The 26,241-nt window shown below is 42.9% G+C and overlaps 1 protein-coding gene across 1 annotated transcript; it reads left to right on the top strand.

Annotated features, from left to right (window-relative positions):
• Positions 1–31: 31 nt before the first annotated feature.
• On the top strand, positions 32–26,241 carry LOC117049369 (enoyl-CoA delta isomerase 2, mitochondrial-like). The gene is made up of 7 exons (XM_033154040.1): positions 32–202; positions 4,468–4,537; positions 7,229–7,319; positions 7,838–7,958; positions 14,567–14,656; positions 20,628–20,771; positions 26,085–26,241. The coding sequence occupies exons 1-7, from the start codon at positions 86–88 to the stop codon at positions 26,238–26,240; spliced, it is 789 nt and encodes a 262-aa protein (XP_033009931.1). The 5' UTR covers positions 32–85; the 3' UTR covers position 26,241.

Raw genomic sequence — 26,241 nt, 5'->3', positions numbered from 1 at the left:
GTTTTGCTGACTACAGAAAGGAGCTGGCCCCTCGTCTGTGGATTCTCAGTTGAGCCTGGCTGCTTGTGACTCTCCCAGTAAGGAAATGGCATCTTCTGCTCAAAGTAAGGGCAAATACGAAACCCTTCTGGTCACCACAGAGGACAAGATCACAAAGATAATCTTGAATCGCCCGGACAAAAAAAATGCTATCAACCTTGTGGTGAGTACACAAAGATAGCTTCAAAATGACAGGCTGCAGTGGTATTTACATTATGTGTCAAATGGTGGTAACACTGTGTGCATTCCAGAATTTGAAATTAACAACAGGCTATCTGTTCTGGTTTAAATTAGCCAAGGCAGGCAAAATGCGGTCAATAAAGACTCAACGCATCCTTTATCTGGAAGATAATGTTCTCCCCCGAGATGTGATATACTTCATGGCCCTTTAATCAAAATGTTCTTCAAAGCAAATGTTGTTTTGGGCCCTTTTCTTGCAAATTGCGTCTCTCCAGGCATCATAATACGAGCTATTATCATGAAACGAGAATCCTCTAAAGGGTTTCAGCCTCTGATTTTTGTATATGATCAAGGGGTTAATTAAAGGCTGAAGCCAACTGAGACCTAAGGATAATACTCCTGGGGAAATGACACGGGTCTTGGTTTATCGTCGTTTCATGTCAAGATAAATGACTAAGTAAACATTTGTTATTAAGACCCTGGATGATGTAGCCAAGTGTGCCCTGAACAACCATCGCAGGTTGTTATAGGCTAGCTCTGCATTTTAAGCTCTGAACACATAACACAGGTCAATAGCCAAAAATTGAATTTGACTCGGAACATGAGGAACTACCCTCCTACTCTGAAGTAAGATGACCCCAAAATAAATCAGCAAGATCCTTATTAGGTTATTTTTAGTGGACTGTTAAACAGATTGATGCTTCTGTGCTTTTTTACTGGAGCAACCACAATCCAAAAAAAAAAAAATAGATGGTTTGAGGGTAAAATTTCATTTTCTGTATATAAACAAGCAGGCGTATGAACACTTTGGCCATGTAACTCGCTTTACTAAGAACTGTCCACTGCTTAAGGGAGTCCTCTATTTGAAGGGCTCTCTGGTCTGGTTTAAAGATGGGGGGGGGGGAAATCCTATATGAAGATAGAAATTGCTATCATGCCTGGACAGCAGAATGAGCAGGAACACAAGTCATCTGGTCACAGTCTTACCCGCTATGGTGAGATGCATTGTATTTAAATAGAAATACAGTGCATTATAGTAAAATTATACTAATTTTTCCTAAGAGCCCCTCCAGACTGGTATTTTTGGGTGGGTGCCTTCTGCAACACATCATTGACGCAGTATTAATGCATTACTGGTGGATTTATACCGGAGCATCCACACATTGTTCTGCTTTCTAAGTTGTTCTGTGATGCTTCTCCAATGTTACCACATTATTGCCATCTGGAGCGGCATTCTTGCACTACAGAGCAACAGAAGACAGGCAAAAAAAAAACCCAAAACAAGCCAGAACATTTGCAGTATAAAAGGTTACAGGATTTCAGCAGGAAGCAATGAGTCCTGCATTAATTGGCAATGTAATGGCATTTCCATCCTGAAACTTTTTCAGATGCAAACAATCTTCTTCTTCTTCTTCTTCTTCTTCTTCTTCTTCTTCACAACATGAAATTACGATATAAAAACCACAAGACGCATAATAAAATAGGAACAACAAAACAGAAATTCTCCCTCCCCGCAATACATTTAAAAGGGCATCAGATATCAATCAGCCAATTGCCTGGATGAAGAGGAATGTTTCTGCTTGGCACCTAAAGGTGGATTGCACATAACAGCCCTGATTCCACCATGAGTGAAAATAGTCATGATTGTACAATAAAATGGCATCTGGAGGGCCCTTAAATATGCAACTACACATATAAAATAGCATATGCATATCTTATGCAAATCTGTGCTCTCTCTCTTTTTCTTGTCAATGCATAACTCACCCCCCTAAATCAGTATGAGCGGTTGATAATATCTCTTTGACTCATTTTATTTCATTTCTGATTCATATGCCAGGATTACGTGAGAGCTAATCACTTGCTTATTACTGACCAATCAGGATTACTATTATTATCATTCTAGATTCATTGTTAAAGTGTTTGCTCTTATATAAATTGCCTACAGGAAACTGGAGAGCTAGCTAGTAGGATCAGAGAAGGCTCCACAATCCAAATCAAAGGCAAAATGTTTTGCTTCAGAATTGTCTTTGTTGAAATTTTCAGTGGAAAGATAACAAGGAAAAACCAACAGGAATATCGAAATAATCGGTGCAAACCAAAACCCAGCAGGTCAGTAGTCAGTCTACATTACTGGGATGTAGGACTGATTCACAAAATATTCAACTCAACGGAGACCACAGAAGGTAAATCATTGATAGAAATACAGAAATAGGAAAAGGGGAAATAATTTTTTCAATGAAAAGGGCTGAGTAAGAACTGCTACACTCCCCCATCAGCACAAGGAAATACATTTATAGAACTGAGAAAGCATATGAACCAAGAGAATAGCTTTGTCACTGGAAGAAAACCAATGATCCAGAGAAAAGTGGTCTCCCTGACTTCTGATTTAAGACTGCATCACAATTCTTTTATGAAAAAGCTGGTTGCTTCCACTTTCAGGGTCCCCATTCTTGCAGAGACTGTAAGAAGTCCTTATGTGTAAATCTTAGTGCACTTATATAAGTATTACACAAGCTGGCAGTTAACAATTTCTAATGGCACTTAAGGGCACATTAATTTCGAAACTGGCTGCACAGGGTCTGGCTAAGGGCAGTAATAACCTGTTAAATGGATTGATCATAGGCTAATTTCAATGCAGTCATTCCAGAGATTGTAATGCAGAAAATCCTGTCCTTCATTTCAAATCTGTGGGCTTCAAATGGGTCACACCACTGTCCTTTGGCACACGTGTTTGGGAAGTTGCAGTTTGTTAGAGATCGAAGCAGTTTCATATAAATTCTTTACATAATTCTTTTCTTCTTCTTCACTGCCAGCCAATGTTCTGATGACTCTGCATCAACTGGAATCTGATGTGTATTCCATGTCAACTAAAATGGCCTTATTATGCTAAATTATTGGTTGCAGTGGTAATTTATGTACCGTCCCAGGCTCCCAAAATTATGTTTAAAGGAGCGGGCCTCTCGTGATTCTCTCAGTAATAATTCATGGTTGGCTCAGATTCACAAATAATTAAGGAGAGGAATGCCAAGCTTCCAGGCTTGCCCTTGTTTTCGTTTGTTGGCTAAGAAGTAATCCCCCAAATGAGCAAATTACCCGCTGAAACTGAGCTCTCTTAGCACATTTAGTCTGTTCTGCTTCAAGTCAAGAGTGTTTCAGTCATGATCCATATTCTAAAAGGACTAGCTTATGAAACATGGAAATGATCTAAGTCTTAACCCCATGGAAGTCTATACTGCTGCTAGTGTAAAAATCCCTAAGTGGGAGCTGTAAGGCTCCTTCTTTTGATAGGATCGATTTATGGGGCCCCTCCTGCATCAGTGGGGATGGATTTACCTGGCAGCAGCAGTTGGTGGGTGGCTATGAGCGATCGTTTTAAATTTCCCACAATGCCCCTGAACACCTGATATGGGTGGCTATCAACCACCATTTTAATTTCCTACCATTCTCCAGAGCAACACTCTAGCATTGTGAGAAATTGCCTGCTATCTGGCACAAAGCACACAGGGCAGTGGTTTGGTGCCTTCCCTCACATATTCCAACAATAGCATCTATTTTCTTCAAGGATAAGGTAAAAAGGTATAGGACCCCTGGACGGTTAAGTCCAGTCGAAGGGTTGCGGCGCTCATTTCGCTTTTCAGGCCAAAGAAACCAGCGTTTGCCCACAGACAGCTTTCCAGGTCATGTGGCCAGCATGACTAAACCGCTTCTGGTGCAACAGAACACCGTGACGGAAACCAGAGCACACGGAAATGCCGTTTACCTTCCTGCTGCAGTGGTATCTATTTATCTACTTGCACTGGCATGCTTTTTAACTGCTAGGTTGGCAGGAGCTGGGACTGAGCAATGGGAGCTCAACCCATCACGGGGATTTGAACCGCCGACCTTCTGATTGGAAAGCCCAAGAGGCTCAGTGGTTTAGACTACATATATGCTTAAGCTGCATAACTTTACATGTGGTTTCCTCCAACTGCTGCATGTTCATTTTGTGGGTCTGCTCTGACTGAAACCTAGATGAACACCACCCTTACATTATTTGGGGGCAACTCATAATAATTAAACCAAAATCAACTTATCTGCATGTTGTAGGCACAAAACAGAGAACAGAGGAGTAAAATATTCCCGATAGAGATTCTTCAGGATTTGATAGTTGGTTTGCCATGTTATCTCTACAATATTTAGATAGCGTGAGTGAAATGCTGTCTTCCCTGTACTCTCAGTTTCCTCCTCCCCCCTTCTCTTTTCCCACAGATGTATGGTGAAATTATGCGAGCACTTGAAGAAGCTGCCAAGGATGACTCCACATTGACTGTAATAACAGGTATTTTTATCGTGGAAGTTCTGAGAGTGGTGTTAATAAAGCAGCGGCCAAACCTTCTCTCCTGTGGGTGGAAATTGTTAGAAAGAATCTGTCTGGCAGAACAAAAGGTTCCTCTTCCTCTAGAAAACTTTTGAGCTTCAATTGGTCCACAGAGTCTGAAATTTATCCGCCAAGGGAGGAAGAAATACAGAATTCCTGTAAAATATTGAAAAAGAATGTGTTTCCAATTATTATGGGGGTGGAGAAACGCCTGTAAGTATCGCATGCTAAAAGCTCCTGAGACACTGCGATTCCTTTGTGGAAGCGGGGCAATACTTCCATTTCCTGTTATTTATTGACATGTATTTCCAACCTTCACACAACAGTTTACAAGGGAATGATGATGATGATTATAAAATTCATTTCTGAATAAAAATCATATACAAAACATATTGCACATACAAGAACAGTTAAAACCCTTTTAAAAATTACATTTATATTCAGCCTTTGCTCCAAGGAGCTCAAGGTCGCATACTTGTATCTCCTCCCCTCCAGTTTATCCTCACAATAAACCTGTGAGGTAGGTTAGACTGGGAGTGAGTGACTGGCCCGAGGTCACCCAGGGGAGATTTGAACTCTGGTCTCCCAGGTCCTATTCCAGTACTCTAAACACTAAAAGGTAAAGGTAAAGGGACCCCTCACCATTAGGTCCAGTCGCGGATGACTCTGGGGTTGCGGTGCTCCTCTTGCTTTATTGGCCAGCATGACTAAGCCGCTTCTGGTGAACCAGAGCAGCGCATGGAAATGCCATTTAACTTCCTGCCCAGAGCAGTACCTATTTATCTACTTGCACTTTGACGTGCTTTCGAACTGCTAGGTTGGCAGGAGCAGGGACCGAGCAACGGGAGCTCACCCCATTGCGGGGATTCGAAGCACCGACCTTCTGATCGGCAAGCTCTAGGCTCTGTGGTTTAACCCACAGCGCCACCCGCTTCCCATACTCTAAACACTACACACTACAGACATATAAAACAATTTCAAATAAATTCAGAATAGAAATATCCTCTTGGAAGACTTACTGAAAGAGGAATTCTTTAACAGGACTTGAAAAGATAATAAAGTTGGTACCTGTTTGATGTGTAATGAGATGGAGTTCCAAAAAATTAGGGGCCACCACAGTAAAGGCCCAGTTACATCATTGTGAGGAACGACCCTCCTGATAAGATTTTATCTGCAGCATGCCCTCTCCTGTAGAACACAGTGATTGATGAGGTATATAGGAAATGAGACAATATTTTAGGTATCCTGGTCTCAAGCTGTATAGGGCTTTGAACAGCAGCACCAGCATTTTGGGTGTACTGATGTTGCTACCAGTAGCTAACTGGCAGCCACTGCAGATATTTCAGCAGTGTAATATGATGGCAATATTCTGTGAGCAGTCGAGCCACCACACGTCGGACTAGCTACTGCTTCTTGGTCAGCCTCAAGAGCAGCGCCACATAGAGAGCATTTCAGTGAAATATCCCTTTGACTCTGTAGATCTCAGGGCGGTTCACAACATAAAAATGCAAACGTGCATTCGTACTAAGCAATCGGATGGCAAACAGCATTGCAAAATTCAGAAAAGGTTCTCGTATTATTTCAGAAAGTGCAAATTAAGTAGGTTAACCTTTAAATGCAATTTTGTCCCCGCCCGCCTTTCCCTACTTGGGAATAACCCGCATTGAATAGCATGAAATGGGCTGCTAAGTAAACACACGTAGACTAGCAGATGTGCCTTGATGTAAAAGTTGGACCTGAACATTCGTTTGCTCTGAAATATATTTATTTGAAATCTAGAATCCAATTAATACAAGGATACAAAGCCATTGCAATCATCATTTTAAAATGTTAATATAAATAAAATCAAGAATAAATGATAAGCAATTGCCATTGGAGACCAAAAGACAAATTTCGTTTGTAACATGCTGTTTTGCTCAGGCCACCCATCTAGTCACTCCTTTCTGATGTTGAACTGGGTGTATATCTTATTAATATTTTTCTCTATATTGTGCCCAGTAGTACAGGAAGCCTGCAACTCACACTCACTTTTCTTATGTGATCCCAACCTTACCCGGGCGATCGAAAAAGAAAGAAATAGATTGGAAGAACATGGGGGGAATGGGAATAAAAATACTTGGTAGAAAAATTGTCAAAAGGAGACAAGAGAGGAGGAAACAGCAGTTGGAAGTCCCTTCAGTCATTGCGCTCACCCTGGGAGAGAGTTTGTGTGTTGTCAGAGAGTGACACAGGGCCTAGCTAGCGCATAAAGAGAAGGCTAAGGTGGTCTGAGAGTGAGGGGAGGGTGTTTTGAGCTGGTGAATGCTGTTGTGTTTTGGGTTGTGGTTTTTTCTACAGGTTGTTTAAAGGGACTTCCTGGCTTTACACATTTTTTTGTGTTTGCACGAAGTTCCTGGGAACTGAACCTTCAAATAAGTTGCAGGCTTACTGTACTGTATATGAAGTTGCATTGCAACTTGTAGCCTCTCTTTCTAAGAGTTGGATGGAACCACGAAGGTCATCTAGTCATATAATAAAAAAGGTTCCTGGTTAATTAGATTTGGATTGCAACCTCAGCAATGTTTTTTTGTCTTTGTTATCTCTATTATGTTTACCACCCTGATAAATCAGCACACTGCATACATTTTGAATGTTACTTTTGGATCTCTGTAGGACGCGGCGATTACTACTGCAGTGGGAACGATCTTAACAATTTTGCCGAAAACTTGCAAGAGGTTCTGAAAAATAGTGGAGAGCTGCTGAAGTAAGCAGAAACTTTTAAATATGTTCTCATAATTTAAATGCTCGATTCATACTATTATGCACATCTTTACAACATAGACTATTATCCACATTGATGTTGAAAGAGCTCTGGACTGCGACTGCAAATCTAGAGAGCTCCTTGAGAGCCACTTAACCCTAAGCCTTGAGAGCCCCCCATCGGGGGGGGGGGGACACATCCACATCATCATCTTTGCACCTCTCTGCTGTTCAGAATGAAAGGGTGGGTGGGTGCCCCATCCTGGGATCCAATGAAATGTAGGCGTGTTTAAAGGAGCAGGGTTCAATATAGGAGAGACTGAGCAAGTCCAAACAGCGACTGAGCAGTAAAAGCAAATGGTCTCATATGCCCTGTGGATTTTTAGAAGGGATATTGATGTAGACCTTTTCATAGGAGGCATAAGAGGTACCGACACCTGCAGGTGTTAACATTGGTGACACCTACCTTAGCATCTCCCTGTGCTGCCTAAAACAAAACGAATGTTCTTTCATTGGTTTTAGGAACTTTGTCAGTCACTTCATTGACTTCCCTAAGCCACTAGTAGCAGTGGTCAACGGCCCTGCTATTGGTATCGCCGTCACTCTTCTTGGGCTGTTTGACCTCGTGTTTGCGTCGGACAAGGTGAGTCATCTGCATAAGACTGAGTCAAACTTGCCTGGAGGTCGGGCTGTTTCACCTGGGAAGCCTTCATCCAAGTATGCATTTTGCAGCGAGGGTGGGGGTAAGGTTGTGGTTATGTGGTGGTGAGAGGTGTATACTTTGCACACGCTCAAAGGCCACCTTGTCTTCTTTATTCAGCTGAGCCATCCCGTCTCCAAGTAAAGGAACCTGCCATTAAGAGAGACTTGGATCAGACCCACTGGTGTGGAATTGATTTTGATATTTTGGTTAATGAAATTACGATCTGAGGCAAAAATCATGTGCTGGTGCAGTTCAACAGTAAACTGACATGCGAGAAACTTTCAGTGCAAGATCCATTTTCAGATATGTTTGTGGCTCCTGTGTACATTGCATTTTATTTTTTGAAGGACTGCTACTTACAAGAGACCTGTTTTTCTCACGCCATGTACAAATAATGGCAAGAGTCTATCTATGGCATATTGAAAGTGTAAAAAGCAAGTTTTAATTTATGACAGCTGGCCTGATTGAGATGCCCTTATCCTCCCTGTTATAAATTATGAATGAATAAAGCAGTATCACAAGGGAATGGGGAAAAGTGGTGGTGGGGACATTAAAATGCATTCACTAGAATTTATAGAACGCAAGAATTCCCCATTTCATACGGCTCCATTGCTTTGGAAAAGTGCAGTCAATAACCATAGCCCTTGAAGGACCCGTTTCTGTGTGGTACAAGGCTGAGTGATTACACTTTGGGTTCAGACAGTGAGCCTAGTGTTTCCTTTCAGGCATCTGTATAGATTATTCTCTTTAAGAACCACGAGATGTTTTATTGCTTCCTGGGGTCAAATGCTGAAAAAACCTGCAAAGAACTTCGAGGGCAAAGAACAGCATAAGTTGTCAAAACGATTTAGGTCTATCTGTGATGAGTTTTAATGTGATGTCTGAGTAGTGGCCTTTGTATACTTTCCCCCACCATCACTCCCTGTTCCCCCAAGTCAGAAATCAGTACTTTATTTGGAGAATCAGAGAATGGATGTGAGGGGGGGGGTATTTCTTCCCCTCCCTGAAACTGTGTTGCAACAACTAGACGATCTGCCAACTCACTACGGCATGTTCCTAGTACTCCTGAGGACATTGCATATAAGTGTGTGTACACATCAGCAATTTAAAGAGCAATAAGGTCACAGTGTGTGCACATCAGAGACGGGGGCGGATGTATTCACCCAACAACCTTTTGGGTTTCCTCCCCACTGCAACCTCCCCCACATCCCCGAACTCCTATTCATGAAGCTCTAATCTGCGCATGAGTGCTCCTCTGCTCATGTGCAACAGCCATCTCAAATACAGTGGTACCTCTGGTTACGTACTTAATTCGTTCCGGAGGTCCGTTCTTAACCTGAAACTGTTCTTAACCTGAAGCACCACTTTAGCTAATGGGACCTCCTGCTGCCGCTGCGCTGCCAGAGCACGATTTCTGTTCTTATCCTGAAGCAAAGTTCTTAACCTGAAGCGTTATTTCTGGGTTAGCGGAGTCTGTAACCTGAAGTGTATGTAACCTGAAGCGTATGTAACCCAAGGTACCACTGTATACCTGCCTGGTATAAGTACCAAGTGATGTTGCATCAAAGCAAGTGTTAGCTCACACTTCTTAAGGCATTTTCCCAGTGATTTCCTCATCGCTACAAGTCCAGGCTTTGGGGGAAGAAGGTTTGTTCTTAGGAACTCCCAGTCAACTATAATTGCACAATCTGAATTGATTCAGCAGCACCCTTGAAAAGGAAGGAAGAGGAAACCCTGCTTCCCCACCTACTGTTTCTTTGCATATTGAATCTCTTTGGTCTTTTTTTGGTTTTCCAGATCAGGGCTAGATCTCTACAGATTTTTTAAAACGCTGTATAAAAGCTCTCAATGGAAAAATCCCGTTGGCGACGGATCACAACTCTATAGTGCCATCTGGTGTCGCACATTTATAACGCAGTTATAACAATATAATCCTGAGTCCCAGGTGAACTTGATATGAAACTATGACTGGGTCATTTACATTCATTCACTAACTGCGCGTTTTGCTCTCAGTGAGCCAGCTTTATTGGGATAAAACTAGGGAGAGAAGGCAGGAATATGCAACAGCTTTCTTAGTGGCCGCACTCTGAGCATTTTAGATGTTTGTATCATGCTGAAAGCTATTCTTGTAAGTCAGGGGTCAGCAAACTTTTTCAGCAGGGGGCTGGCCCACTGTCCCTCAGACCTTGTGGGGGGGGCGGACTATATTTTTTGGGGGGGAAAGAACGAATTCCTATGCTCCACAAATAACCCAGAGATGCATTTTTAATAAAAGCACACATTCTACTCATGTAAAAACACGCTGATTCCCAGACCATCTGTGGGCCGGATTTAGAAGGCGATAGGGCTGGATCCAGCCCCTGGGCCTTAGTTTCCCTACACATGCCATAAGTGTTTGCAGGACTTGTTTTTGTAACACACCTCCACTGGCATCCTGGTACATGCAGATGTCACCAGATGCTTGGGAAGGGGCAAAGAAATGTACATTTACATTTACACAGTGATGGCAGGCCATGATAGCTAAGGGGATGTTTATGCTCAGCTGCACATGAGTTTGACCAAACTGCGGGAGGCAGTGGAAGACAAGAGTGCCTGGCGTGCTCTGCCCATGGGGTCACGAAGAGTTGGACATGACTAAACAACAACAACAACAATGCTCAGCTACATTATGATACTTAGCAACACATCCTGCAGCAACAACTGCGAACTGAGGTGGCCAGGACAGGGATTCTTGGAATCTTGGACAATGGTGTAGAAGAGGAGATTTGTGTTCTCTTTTGCCTCTCGCCATCCTATCATCAACAGAAGAAGAGCTCTGCTGGATCTCTCCAAAGTTCCATCTATTCCAGCATCCTGTTTTCAATATCAGCTAGCCAGATACTTCCGGAAAGCTCCACGAGCAGAGAATGAAGGCAACAGCCCTCCCTTGATGCCCTCTAACCCCCTACAACTGGCATATGTCTGAACCCCGAGATTCCATTTAGCTAGATGGAAGATGATGGATATTCTCCTTGCCCCGGGAATATCAGTCATCTTCGTTACCTGCTTGTGAACTTCCAGAGGCTACTGTTTAGAACAAAATGCTAGTCCAGACAGACCATACGATGATCCAACAATGAATTTTTAAATCCCTGAAGAGCATCTTCCCACCTCTCTCCCACCTGTGTCTCTGAAATATGCATCATTATGCACTGACTTTGGTTATCACGCTACATGTGATTGCTGCCAGTGACCATTTATTTACAATGTTTATATCCCAGCTCCCCTCTGCAGAGGCCAAGGCAGCATTCAAGGCTCTGTCATGGAATTCTACTCAATATTGATCCAAAGCAGAACTTCAATGTATAGTTAGCAGAGTAAAAACGTAAACACGTTGCAGGATTCCCCCAAAAATAGACCAGAAGCCATTGTAATTTCATCCAGCAGAGCTTTACTGCTACTGAAGGCAAATGAGCATCATGGTCACAAATCCAATACATTCAGGATTGGCACTGTCCATAAGAAATCCAGTTGCAGCAGACGTTAACTTAAACTTACAATAACTTAGAATACCGGTAAGTCTAAACCTTAACACTAAGCATGCTATGTACAGAACAGGCTCCTTCTGGCTTTACTTTTATAGTCAGCATGACCTTGAAAGAAGAGATAACAGAACCAGTTTAAATCAGCTGTACTCAGCTTCTCTCAAGGAATAACCTAAACATCAGGAACTTTCTGCTTGTTACTTTCACACAGAGAAGCTTCTAGGACCCTCATGAATTAATTAGAATAGGAAAGATCTCTACACATCAGATCAATACTTTCTGCACTAAGAAATGCCAAACTGACAGGCTATCCCCTCCCTCCCTATCCTTACAACAGCCCTGTGAGGTAGGTTGGGCTGAGAGATGGTGACTGGCCCAAGGTCACCTGGACGCAAAATAGGGAATCCAAGCCTGTGTCCTAGTCTCTGGTCTTCGTCTGATACTCTACACCACACAGACTCTTATCTCCAGGTTGCGGCCAAGGAGTTAATACAGCAATGTGGGTAACGCAACTTATATGAGAGGTCTTATGTGAGTACAATGAATTGACAACGGGGAGAGCAAAAAAAGTCTTTTCAGGTTGGCTCAGGGAAGCAGCAGTAATGATCTGAAACTGCCTGGAGGAACTGCTTCAGCCAAGCAATATTTTTGAATGCTTTAGTCCCCTTCTCCCCTTTAGAAGTAGCATCACTGGAGACGGCGAAACTCAATGAGATAAAGCACTTTACAACTGCCGCAACTGTTCCACCCTGCATGCTAGAGAAGCCCTCCGTCATGGCCAGCTGACCTACTTACTTGCTGTTTTCTGCTCATATTAGTAACCAAAGGATACCTTAAAAAAAACAAAAACAATATGATGGAAGGTTGGTAATAACACCCCATGGCATCTGGTGATTGTGTTTATTTTTAACATCCAGCAGCTTGGAAAAGAGCAGAGGGTCTACAGTGCATTATTAGAAAGACAGCTTTGACATCAATAAAAGTTGCCCCGTCACACACACACACACCTGAGACCTTTTGCATACAGAACATATGGTCCCTCACAGAGCTACAGATCTATCATCCATGGATTTTTAAGCTAATATTTGGAGAGGGGGGATATAGGCTTGGGCAAGACGTGGACCCCTTCAGATATCCTGTACAGCTGTGTTTATTATTATTATTATTATTATTATTATTATTATTATTATTAATTCAACTTATACACCACCCTGTACCCAGAGGTCTCAGGGCAGTTCACAACAAGACCACAACATAAAATAGTCAAACCTAAAGCAATAACCCAAAAATGCCACATTCTAAAAGGGTGTTGGATGTCAATCAGATCAACCAAAGGCCTGGTTAAAAAGGAACATTTTTGCCTGGCGCCTAAAGGTGTATAATGAAGGCGCCAGGCGAACTTCCCTGGGGAGTGCATTCCACAGATGGGGAGCCACTGCAGAAAAGGCCCGTTCTCGTGTTGCCACCCTCTGGACCTCTGGAGGAGGAGACACATGACGGAGGGTCTCAGAAGATGATCTCAGGGACCGGGTAGGTTCATATGGGAAGAGGCGGTCCTTGAGGTATTGTGGTCTTGAGCCATTTAAGGTCAAAACCAGTACTTTGAATTGTGCCTGAAAACTAATTGGTAGCCAGTGCAGTCTCATAGTTACGTCAACATACCTAGCTGTCTCATCCTAAGTTACACCACTCGTGCATCCAGCCCAGTGTTATCTTCTCCCACTGTTGGCTACTTCCCAGGGACTCAAGCAAAGACCTTGCCCCTCCATGCTACCCAATACCATTTTCAATTGGAGAAGTCAGAGGTTGAGACTTTATGCATGAAAAGTATATACGCTGCCACTGAGCTGTAGCCTCTCTCACATATACAACGTGGGTCATTGTGGATGGGAATATGGTTTTATGGCCAGTAAGTAGGAGTGGCTCAAAATAATAGGTGGTGTTCTCACTTCCTCTTGGAACCAACAGGCTGTTCCTTTGCATTGTTCTTGGTTTCTTAGCAATAGGAAGGAATCTAAAAAAAATGAAAGGCACAAATACAGGATGGGTGACACCAGGCTTGAGAGCAGTACATGTGAAAAGGATCTAGGAGTCTTGGTAGACCACAAACTTGACATGAGTCAACAGTGTGATGCAGCAGCTAAAAAAAGCCAATGCAATTCTGGGCTGCAACAATAGGAGTATAGTGTCTAGATCAAGGGAAGTAATAGTACCACTATATTCTGCTCTGGTCAGACCTCACCTGGAATACTGTGTCCATTTCTGGGCACCACAGTTCAAGAAGAATACTGACAAGCTGGAACGTGTCCAGAAGAGGGCAACCAAAATGGTCAAAGGTCTGGAAAGGATGCCTTATGAGGAATGGCTTAGGGAACTGGGTATGTTTAGCCTGGAGAAGAGAAGGTTAAGGGGTGATATGATAGCCATGTTCAAATATATAAAAGGATGTCATATAGAGGAGGGTGAAAGGTTGTTTTCTGCTGCTCCAGAGAAGCGGACACGGAGCAATGGATTCAAACTACAAGAAAGAAGATTCCACCTAAACATTAGGAAGAACTTCCTGACAGTGAGAGCTGTTCGGCAGTGGAATTTGCTGCCAAGGAGTGTGGTGGAGTCTCCTTCTTTGGAGGTCTTTAAGCAGAGGCTTGACAGCCATCTGTCAGGAATGCTTTGATGGTGTTTCCTGCTTGGCAGGGGGTTGGACTGGATGGCCCTTGTGGTCTCTTCCAACTCTATGATTCTAAGGAGTCTATGGAACATCCTGTGCACCCTAAGCAAGAAATAAACCCCACTGGGTTCAGTGGGGCACATTTGTTTATTTATTAAGAGTCTTTTTAGCTCATCCTTCGTCATGTGATCCCAAGGTGGGGGTACAATATGGTTAAAATGGTTGAAACTTTTCTGATACAATTAAAAGAGTAGATAAATTACCGGTAAGTGTACGTCCTAAAGATCTTACCTGTTTGAAGCTTTCTCAAACACTCTCTGGCTTTTGCTCTTATATCTATTTCAATGTCAATGCAGGTGGTGTTTCAGACCCCTTTCAGCCTACTCGGACAGACTCCAGAAGGCTGCTCAACTTACACCTTTCCTAAGATAATGGGCCCCATAAAGGTAAGTAGCTTAACCCATTACTGGGGGGGGGGGACACACACCGCAGTACCAACCAGTTGTGATACCTCTTCCCCCTTCTCCGCATTTCATCGTTAAGATTAATTTCATTTTGTTCCTGTAGTCGATCAGGAATAGGTTTTGAGAATTAAAACAACTTAGACACTAAAATCCTTTGACAAAATGTAGCCACGGTACTAGTTTGGTTTGCAGTTGAGTATACACCAGAAAAATGCACCGGAAGCAAGGAAAGTTTACTTCCTTGCAATAACCTCCCCACATCTCCTAATGTTGCTTTCCCCTCAACTAATCTCCAGTACTGGAAGCGAGTCCAAATGCAGAAAAGTTCATGGCAGACGGGGAGATACTTCAGCACTCTCACCCATGCACCTCTTAACCTGGACCCCTCACCCCACTTGATATGTAATTGGGGCAGCCCTGCTTCTAAAGGCACAATGTGCCATCATCAATATATAGCAGGGCTGGCCTTCCAGAAGCTATTGGGACTCCAACTCCCATCAATCCGTGCCAGCGGGGTTCAACGGTCAGAGATGATGGGAGTTGTATTCCAGACCTGGTGTATATAGTTCTCCACCCTGGTGTATATTTTGGGCCTTACATTGTGATCATATGTGTATTTCCTCAGAGGAAAATGCTGCTGTCTTCAAAAGCCTTACTCCCAGGTGGGATGCAGGAGAAATTCAATTCAGTTCACATTTAAAGGCGAACTCACCTCATTCTCACTTTCTAAAACAAAATCTGAACCAAGACACAGCCATACTTGCACTTCTCTGAATTTTGCAAGGCAGTTCTCCAGCTGAGTAATGTGTACAGGAATCCATACACTAATGTGAAGTGTGCATATAAATGCATATATTACTGAGAATATCTTACCAAAATGTATTATTTAGGAGGAAATGCTTGTGAAAATGTGTACATTAATTGGAATTGCACGCAAAAATGTGTTTATTGTAAGATCTTTGCACTAAAATGCTGGTAATTTTCATGAGGATTATTTTAACTAAAATTTGAAGATTGCTCTAGAAATGTAGAGAACGGAATTTAAGACGGGGGAAAATGAGAAACTGAGAAAACCAAAATTGAAAGATTTGTGTATCATTGTTCTCAGGTAAGTAGGATTGCAGCTCAATGTACACTTACCTGAGAGTAAGCCTCCTTGAACTCACTGGCACATGCATAGGATTGCCTTGTCTGTATTCTACTATCACAATGGGTAACTATGAAGGGTTAACATTATTCTTCCTAGACTATCTTCAGTGGCAGAAATCTCGATTTCAGCCATCTCACTTAGCTGTAATTTAAATATTTATGTTTGTAAATCGTACTAAAAACTGCTCTATTTTTATACGGCAGATTTTAAGGTTATTTTCTACATTCCTTGCACATTTTGCAGTAGCAGCATGGAACAGGGAATTCTATATTAAAGACATCTAATTATACGTGTGAAAAGTAATTGAAAGCCTCCTCTCAGCCTGGCAATGCAAAATATTTGAACTCCGTCCCTAACAGTATGTTTCCCTTTCATCATCTTGATTATTCTTTTTCAAGCCTGCCAGATTGAATTTTCTGAGGTTCATATAACAATCCCCACAGCTTGTGACTTGGGAAAGATCAGATTCATGATTCAGAGACTCGCGAGCTCCCTTTTATTTGCATGCTCTGACAAGGGTAAGAAGATGAGTGATTGGTCCAAACTGAGTGCCCATGCGGTAGGCCACATGAGAATGTAAGAATCCATATGAAATGGTTTTTGAATCAGAACAGAGAAGGGCCATGGTTGAGTTGTAGAGCATTTGTCTTGTATGCAAAGGTCCCAGGTTCAATCCCCACCAACTCCACATAGGACTAGGAGAGAATCTTTGCCTGAAACCTTGGAGATCCACTGCCAGTCAAGGTAGACAATTCTAAGCTAGAAAGACTGATACAGTAATTGTCTTACTCAGTATTAAGCTAGCTTCCTAGAGCCAGTGTGGTGTAGTGGTTAAGAGCGGTAGACTTGTAATCTGGGGAACTGGGTTCGCGTCTCCGCTCCTCCACATGCAACTGCTGGGTGACCTTGGGCTAGTCACACTTCTTTGAAGTCTCTTAGCCCCACTCACCTCACAGAATGTTTGTTGTGGGGGAGGAAAGGAAATGAGAATGTTAGCCGCTTTGAGACTCCTCCGGGTAGTCATAAAGCGGGATATCAAATCCAAACTCTTCTTCTTCTCTTCTTCCTATGATAGCCAGGGGAAGCTCACAAAGGGGGTGTGATGGAGAGACACATATCCAGTTTCTCATAATTAAAGGCCCACCAGCTCTCTCCCAGCAGTCAGATTGCACATTAAATAACATACTAGGAAGGGAAATGGGGATAAGTACACTAGTTCTGTCTCCTGACTGCCTGAAGTTAGGGAGAGGCAGATCTGTCAGTTTTAGTTTATCTTGGCTTCTCGTTTTTCTAGCTTTAACTTCATTTTGCCCCCATTTGTGCATTAGTTTGGCCATTTTTAAAAAGTGTGCATTTTTGCAGGTGTTGCAAAAGTATTGCAAAAGTATTTGCAAGTTATTGCATTTTTGCAAGTTATTTTCACAAATAAACATGTTTTTATGTGCACTTTCCCCCTAAGATGTAGTTTCGGATGCACTGTTGGGTTAGAGAATCGTGCTGCAACATTTGCAGCAGTGCACATTTTGAGCAATACAGTGGTACCTTGGTTCTCAAACTTAATCTGTTCCGGAAGTCCGTTCCAAAACCAAAGAGTTTCAAAAATAACGTGCGCTTTCCCATAGAAAGCAATGCAAAATGGATTAATCCCTTCCAGACTTTTAAAAACAACCCCTAAAAACAGCAATTTAACATGAATTTTACTGTCTAATGAGACCATTGATCCATAAAATGAAAGCGATATACAATGTACCGCAGTCACACAATCCATCAGTCAGTAGCTGTACTGGGTTCCACACAGTCACAAAAAAGAGCCATGAAAACGCAAAATAAATAGCAAAAACAGACAGACCTCAGTGTAACACTCAAACCAGAAGTGTGGCACTCAAAATGGAAGTGCCACAGAAGTGTAACACTCAAAACGAAGCACGTTCGGCTTCCGAAAAAAGTTCACAAATGGAACACTTACTTCCAGGTTTGCAGTGTTTGGGTTCCAAGTTGTTTGAGTACCAAGGCATTTGAGAACTAAGGTACCACTTTTTTGACATTTCAGTTTGTGTATTGATTCAGGGAGTGTGATTTAGGGAATGTGATTTCTCCCCACCTTTTCACCCCATGTGGAGCCTCCCCCCACAAAGTAGAACCCTGGAAGATCCATATTCCAGGACACTCTCTTCTCTGCTGTCGATAACTTTTAGAGGGCAATGAGGTAGAGCCAGCATATTCATACCTCCGTCTTCCTTCCTGCGTTACTAAGCATATGCAATCCAGTGTCTGAAGAGGGCAAGTACGTCTCTCAGAATGGATGCTCTCATTTTAGGGGCCACGGCTAAGAGCTGTCAAGGACCCTGCCCTCCATTAATCTGTCTAACTTTTTAAAAAGCTATCCGAGTTAATGTCAAGCACTTCATCGTGGCAATGGATCTTACAAGTTAATTACGCCTTGCGTGAAGAAGCATTTCCTTTTGTTTATCCGGAAATTACTGCTAGTCAGCTTCATTGTTTGGCTTCTAGAGTCTGAGCAGAGAATACCGTAATTTCATTCCTCTTCCCCAGTCATAATTTCACAAACATTTATCGCATCTCCCACTCTTCCCTTCGTAATTGTTGCCTTAAACAAAAAAGCCCCCAAGTACTAACTTTTCTCTTCTTAGAGAAGGTGCTTCACGTTTTCCCTTGATTATTTAAGTTGCCTTTGCCTGCAATTTCTCCTACTCAACAATGTGGTTTTGAGGTGAGAGAGCCAGAACAGTACTTAACATTTAAGTGTTGAAACACAGCTACATACATAAACCCAAGAGGGAGTTGGATAACTGTCACATACCAAATTGAACCACTGGAACCATGTAGCTAAGGCCTGTCTTTACCTGGAGTGGAGAATCTAAGGCCTGGAGGGCAGGGGGACAAATGAGGACCTCCAATTTCTCCATCTGGCCCTCAGATCTCTCCCCAGGTTACAGCCCTTTGCTTCACACTCCAGTTGTTTTTGCCTGCCAGGAAGGTGTCCTTGATCTCTGATAGTGCCCTTTGCTTCTCTGGGTAGATAGGAATGAGTGTCTCTAGAAAATAGCCTACCATATAAAGGTGAAACTTACACCTGTTGCTTTGCCCACTTAGGGCTCGGAGGCCCACAGAGAGTTTCCCAGAAATACATGTGGCCCTCTGGCTGAAGTTCAGCCAAGCTGATTCCTTCCAGGTATTTTGGGTTACAACTCCCATCAACCCTGGCCAGCAAAAGCTGGCAAGGGCTGGTTGGCACTGTACTTACCATCAGTTCTCCACCATTTCAGGCGGGATTCTTTCTCGACCCTACCTGGAGATACCAGGGATCAGCCTCAGAAAACTAATGTACTCATGCAAAATAATTATAATATTTTAAAATTTTGGATACCAGCTGCATTCACACACTGGCATGTTTAACACTATGTACATAAGCAACAATATGCTGAGCACGTGTGGTTGGGTCGTAATATTCAGTGTCCTTCAGGAATAGATTCTGATCTTAGTACACTGAGAAGAATGTGTAGCCGTTTTATTGAAGAATCCAAATCTTTAGATTAGCAACCAAAGCAGACCCATGCAAAGCTTGTCTGAGGTCCAGGGCATGAGTCTTGTTAGAATAAAGTTATAAACTCAAAAAAACCCAGCCAGTCCCTGGTAGGGTCCCCCAGCTAGCTTAGGCCTCCAAGCCCAGGGGAAGTGTACCCAGCTGCCTTCCTCCTCTGCATGGGTCTGATCTAGAGTCCTTTTTGTTCAGCCCATCTCAGGTCATCAGACTTTCTCGGAATAAGAAACATGGACAGCTGCTTGCCGTGGGAACACGTCCCTTAGTTTTCCAAAGCCATCAAATTACAGCATTGTTGTTGTTGTTTTCCGCTCAGAACAATTAATAAAAATTAGAATAAGAAAAGAATGTCACAAGAACATAGTACAGAATAGTATGGCGAATACAGCAGTAAGGCGTATTCCAGGTTTCTACATCTGGGCTGCTTCCAGTTGGTTGGCTTTTAGTGCCACCCAAGCATTGTTCTTCTGTTGAAAGCTGCAAGCAGAATTGTAATGAACCTGCCACACAATTGGGAATACTGTGTGCCTTTTCTATAAAAAACATTCCACTATGCTCTGTCCACACCAGGGAACATAACATAAAACATCACATCTCATAACAACACAAAACACAACACAACACAACACAACACAACACACCTTTTGCATCTCAGCACACCTTCACTACAACCTTTAAGGTGGGTGCCATTGTTAAAAAGCCTGACTCGGCAACTCTGGCTATCCTGAGAATGCCAAATTGAATGGTGCCACTTGTATTCACAGAGCCCACACTCTTAAAACAAAATTGGCTGAAGGTCTCGCCATAGATATAACGGAACTTTGCACCATCTGAAGAGCATTTAGGCAGAGTGGCTTCTTTTAGCTCTCTCTGTCTCTCCAGCAGCCAAGAACTGGCAGGAGACCTCCATCTCCTTTGTACAGCCTACTCCAAGATCATTTATTTTTTCTGTTCTTCAGGAGTCGGCGAAAGCCTCACTTATGAGATAACTGGTTTAACACTCCAATCCGGATTCTGTGAGACAAGTCAGATTAAGGCTTTGTGGCGTTTTTCATCATTGATATGGCACTTGTATAACAGGGTGCTTTTCCATTTCTTGCTAATTACATGGTACCACAGTAGCTACATGCACATCGAAACATTTGCATATTGGCAAAATTACATAGGCCTACAAGATGGATAAATGGAGCAAGCACCACTTCTTAGCTATTGAATCTTCATTATTGTTTTCTTTCACTTAGGCAAATGAGATGCTCCTTTTTAACAAGAGGATGACTGCCAATGAAGCACGAACCCAAGGACTCGTGACGGAGGTTTTTGCTGACAGTACTTTTCAGCAAGAAGTTTGGACAAGGCTGAAAGCATATGCTAATCTTCCTAGAAATGTTCGTAATAACTACAGCACACACTATTCTTAACAGCGCAACCCTATACATGTTTACTCAGGAGTAAATCTCATTGTGCTGAAGAGGGCTTACTTCCTAATACGCGTGTTTAGGATTGCGTCCTTAATCATATTAAAACACTGAGCCAAATACCAGTCAAAATGCCAGCAATGTTTGTTAGAAAGGTTAAAAAAGATGTCATTACATAGGTTCGCTAATGAGACAGAGAACCAAGAAAACGAACCATTCAAACATCAATTTTCATGTGTGATCTCAAATGACAATATTTTCTTTCTTTGTATTCTGCAAAAATCAGGCTGCAGCCCAGCCATCCCTAACTATGAAAGCACAGTCTCTAGGCAACCCTTGGGAGTATTTTTGTGGCAGAAGCAGCTGCTGGAAAAGAACTTTCTTTGACAGCAGGGTCTTAGTAGATGCCCTTCTCCTGGTCATAAGAAAAGGGGCAGAACTGTAGTTCAGTGGCTAAAGCACAGGGTTTGCATGCGGAAAGTTGACATTTCACGGTACACCAGGGAAAGTCTCTTGCCTGAAACCCCAAAGAGCCTCTGCCGGGCAGAGCCAATACTGTACTGGAAAGGCCAATGCTCTGGTTCAGGTTGGCAGCTTCTTAAGTTGCTTTGCGTAGACAATAGGGGAGGAATTTGGCTCGGTTCTCAATCTCAGGCAAACCTACTTAATTTGTACTTTCTGAAACTATACCCCAAAATTCACACCTCTCTGGAATTTATGATGAAATTCTCCACCAAAATAACTGTGTACAAAAATGAGTATGTAAGTGCAGGAAAATGCACATATTTTTGAAAATAGCAGGCAAACCTTTATTCTAGCATAGAGTGCTCTGGTGTCCTTGGGAGTTCCCCGGACAAGGGGAATTTCCACACTGGGGGAGAGTTTGCAGCTGAAGAGTGAAGAGTTAAACCTCTTCTCTCCGTGCATTGGCAAAATCCACCCCATACTCAATATTATTTTTTCAAAACCCACTGATGATGCATGCTATGCATTTAACATAACCTGTAGCTAGGCATTCCTGATTAAGACTCTGCAGAGAGGAAGCATTTGTAATGCTAATGAACATTGTAGCCATCAAAGGCTTTTGATTCCCCTTCCGAGTCTGTTTTAAGTCTTCTGTGTGAAAATGCCCTAAGTAGAAAAGGAGTCAGCAGCCAGGGCTCACTGAAAAGAGCAGGGCAAAGGGGGCAACCTGGAGTGGCTGTGGATATGGGAGCAGCCTTTAAAGAAAGCCCGCTGAGTCACCACAGAAGTCACATTTAAAGTAAGGTTACTGGATTTTTTTCAATGAATCCGGGGGGGGGGCACTTTTCAGCTTCAATGGATTTTGAATGGGGACTGATTTGTAAATCCAGGGACTTTCCCCGGGGACGTCTGGTAACCTTAATTTAAAGACACTAGGCCCAGGAGCTCATAGATATGTTGTTGTTGTGTGTGTTTGTGAACCATTATAATATTTCACTTTACAGGTAGGTAGCAGTGTTGGTCTGCCATAGTCAAAACAAAATAATAAAAAATTCCTTCCAGTAGCACCTTGTTGTTGTTTAGCCGTTTAGTCGTGTCCGACTCTTCGTGACACCATGGACCACAGCACGCCAGGCACTCCTGTTTTCCACTGCCTCCCACAGTTTGGTCAGACTCATGTTTGTTATTGGTATGAGCTTTTCGTGTATCTGAAGAAGTGTGCATGCACACAAAAGCTCATACCAATAACGAACTAAGTTGGTGTCTAAGGTGCTACTGGAAGGAATTTTTTTATTTTGTTTTGAATATTTCACATTGGTTGCCCAAATATCTGTTCTTGATTGTTTAACTTGTTATATAGTCCAGTTTGTGAACAAGGCACTCTTGGGAGATGGGGCTGCAATAGAATATGGCTGTTTGCAGTGGTGGACTTTGAGTCCAATATTTGGCACTCTCACCCCCACTCCTCACACTACCTTCCCAAAACCAGGTAAGGAGGCACTGGGTTTTGAGAAAGAGTCACAAGGGCTCTTGGCAGGGTCCCAGAGCCCTCCCTGCTCCTTCCCAAAGCTGGAAAAGCACTAACTAGGCTTTGGGAAGGAGGGAGGACCCGAGGACCCTGTCAGAGGCTCACGCCTCCTTCCCAAAAGCTGGTGCCTTTGAGACAGTGCCCTCTCGGCTCAGTGCCCAGTGCATGCACAAAGCTCACACAGCCCTATATCCTCCTCTGCTGTGCAAAGCTCTTCCCAGCAGTGTGAATTTTTCCAAGACTCTTGCGTTTGCGCTCCAGCAAATGACACCCTCAAAAAACAAGCCACTGTGTTCTTTGGCCTCCGAAAGATTGTTCAAAAGCAGCCCCACACAGCGGGCCTGAATTATGTACGCTCATTCCTGACTTATCTTCATTTGTTAAGTCAGAGCTCTGTGTCAGATTAGTGGCTCTGTAAAACTCACAATCCTTCTATAACAAAAAGCATCTTAAACCTAATTAAAAGCTCAATTACCCACTGTGGTTCTCTGAAAGCCAGGGACCATCACAGTGATAATCCCTGAAACATCTTATTTCTACTTTGCAAAAGCCCCGATTTGAATTTTAGGGCACGTTCACACTACTTGACAGCAGGCATTCAGTGCTTCAGATGCAGGCACCTTATTGAGGTGCTGCAGATACAAGCAACACCATCCTCACGTTGTCCCTTTCCCTTCACAATTTACAATCCACTTTGCCTTGAAAATGTATTTGCCACCTAAAAAAATAACAGCACACCACATCCAGTATGCTTTACCAAAATGTGTAGCATGTCTGAAGCAAGGAGGCCCCTGTCCTTGTAGTTGTTGGGATGTGATTAGATGCTAGGAGATGATATATTTATTAGACATCGTCCTACCTTCCTCATGTTTGTGAGTTCAGCAGAGTGCCATCCCTTTGCAACTTAAAAGGGAAGCTTAGATAGGATAGTTTTAGCCTTTTTAGTTTAAGTAATCCAGGATGCTTTAAGGCAGACTGGATTTTCCCAGCATTGCCCCCTTTTGCCCCTCTCCCTTACAATAACAATCACACACAAAACAGTCTTGTAAAAGGTAAAAATAACATTTGCTCACTCAGTATGCTTCTTGTAGAGTAACAGATAACAGCAGCTTTGTTCCGGCAGGCTTAGAACAGTAATTTGGTTACCAAGACATAAGTGTAGCTTAAAAATGCAGATGTTTTCACACTGCAGGTATGGTGGAGAAAAGCGGAAAGAGGGTGTGCCCTGGCAGGAAGAAGGATGTATAGTCATACCCTCTTCCTCTTAGGGCACAAGGGGGGTGTTCTCACAGAGCTCTCTCTAGCAAGTTTACAGGAAGACTCTCTGAGCCTCAGCCCCTTCTGATGAAACATGAATTGTTGGTTTGACTGCATTTAAACATCCCCCAGTGGTTTCCGCATGTGATAAAGAACCCTGGAACACCAGGGCTCTACATCACATATGGCGCCTCCATGAGTGGAAGCAAATTCTGTGCTTCCAACATTCATCCTCCCACTTGTGGAGGGCAACAGGGAGCAGAGCTAGCACACCTGTCCCTGCTCACGTTTTTTGTGACCCGCGTAACCTTGTGACCTGAACAGGCCTGACAGTCTGTGGCAATTCTGTGCCGCAGTTTATAAGATAAACACAACGATAATTGCACCAGAGCAGCAATTAGGGGGGGGAGAATCTTCCTAGTATTGCTATGTTAATTAACACCTGTGGTGGAAGAGAAAACCTTGGTCTCTCTCGACTTGAGTGCCAAACAAATAGGATGAAAACTTGCCAATAAATTCTAGTTCAGCAATTTCACACTGGAGCCTTTCTTTGCTGAAGAACTGTGGTTTTCAGATCAATAGCAGAATTTCCTGGTAGATGGAAATGTTATCTCACTGGTGCTCTTTTCTTTAAGAAAAGAGGCAGTGTGGTGTAGTGGTTAGGAGTGGTAAACTCATAATCCGGTGAACTGGGTTCACGTCTGTGCTCCTCCACATGCAGCTGCTGGGTGACCTTGGGCTAGTCACACTTCTTTGAAGTCTCTCAGCCCCACTCACCTCACAGAGTGTTTGTTGTAGGGGAGGAAGAGAAAGGAGAATGTTAGCTTCTTTGAGACTCCTTAAGGTAGTCATAAAGCTGGATATCAAATCCAAACTCTTCTCTTCTTCAAGGTTCCACAAGATTTTTACTTTTGCTGCAGTAGATTTTGCTGCTGCCTCCTAGAACAGAAGCGTTCAAACTATGGACCCTGAGCTCCACACAACTGGCATAATAGAAGCCAACTTCTAGGGGCTGAGGGATCTTTGTCCCCCCCCTAAAATATTTGAGGGGGCTGCCCCCTCCAAGTTGATAGGCATTGTCATTCAAATGGTGTATGTGTGCTACATCATGTGATCAATTATGTGGGGCGGGGCTTACCTGCCCCCCATATTTTATTCAAGTTGGCAACCAATGGCATACCCTCCAACATTTGTCCAATAAAAATAGGGATGTCCTATTCAATTATTATTATTATTATTATTATTATTATTATTTCACTATTTCTACCTCACCCATCTGACTCGGTTGCCCCAACCACTCTGGGCATTTCCCAATGTATATAAAACATAATAAAACATTAAACATTGAAAAACTTCCCAATACAGGTCTGCCTTCAGCTGGCTCAAGGTCAGACGACATCATCCCCTCCAACACTTCAATGAAAATAGGGATGTCCAAAGGAAGAGCAGAGCATTCCAGGATCAAATCAGAAACCGGGATGGCTTCTGTAAATCCAGGGCTGTCCCTAGCAAATAGGGACACTTGGAGGGGCTACAAATGGAAAGGTTGCAGAAGAGTTGAGAACAACTGTACTTTGCACTTGATTTGTTTTTGTTTATTTCTAATGTGGGAGATTGAGGCCACTTGGACCAGGACTGGATAATGAACAGGTTAACAAGACCCCAGGTTCCATAATATGACACTAGTTTTGATTATGGTGTCATTCCCGAAGTTTTTTTTTTTTTTAAACTAAAATAGGACTTAATTAGATGAACAAGTTTGTTTTGATTAAGTTGTGCACAGAGACTCCTCAGCAACTTTCAAGTGGTTCATTGGGGGCAGGGAGAGAATTGTTGTATTGGGTGTGACCAGCGTCTTGTACTGGTTCTATCTATTTCAACAGGGCTTGCTTGCTTGGGATAATATCCCCCAGTTGAATTTATAGTGGGTTGTGTGCCCTTATGTGACTAGAGCCCCCAAATGTGCAGATACCAATAAGGCATCCTTCATTTTGAGCAACTAATTTTTTTCTTCTTTTTTATCTCCACCCCAGTCTCTAGCCCTCTCCAAACAGTTAATGAGAAGTGTGGAAAAGGAAAAACTGCATGCAGTCAATTCGCGAGAGTGTGACCAGCTTGTGGAAATATGCTTCTCAGACGAGTGCATGAATGCCATAACAAGCTTCTTCCAGAAGAAGTCAAAATTATAAT

This window comes from Lacerta agilis, chromosome 7 (genome assembly GCF_009819535.1).
Source record: "Lacerta agilis isolate rLacAgi1 chromosome 7, rLacAgi1.pri, whole genome shotgun sequence".
Lineage (NCBI taxonomy): Eukaryota > Metazoa > Chordata > Lepidosauria > Squamata > Lacertidae > Lacerta > Lacerta agilis.
The sequence above is the reverse complement of the archived record's forward strand: the minus strand, read 5'-3'. Positions and strand labels throughout refer to the sequence as shown.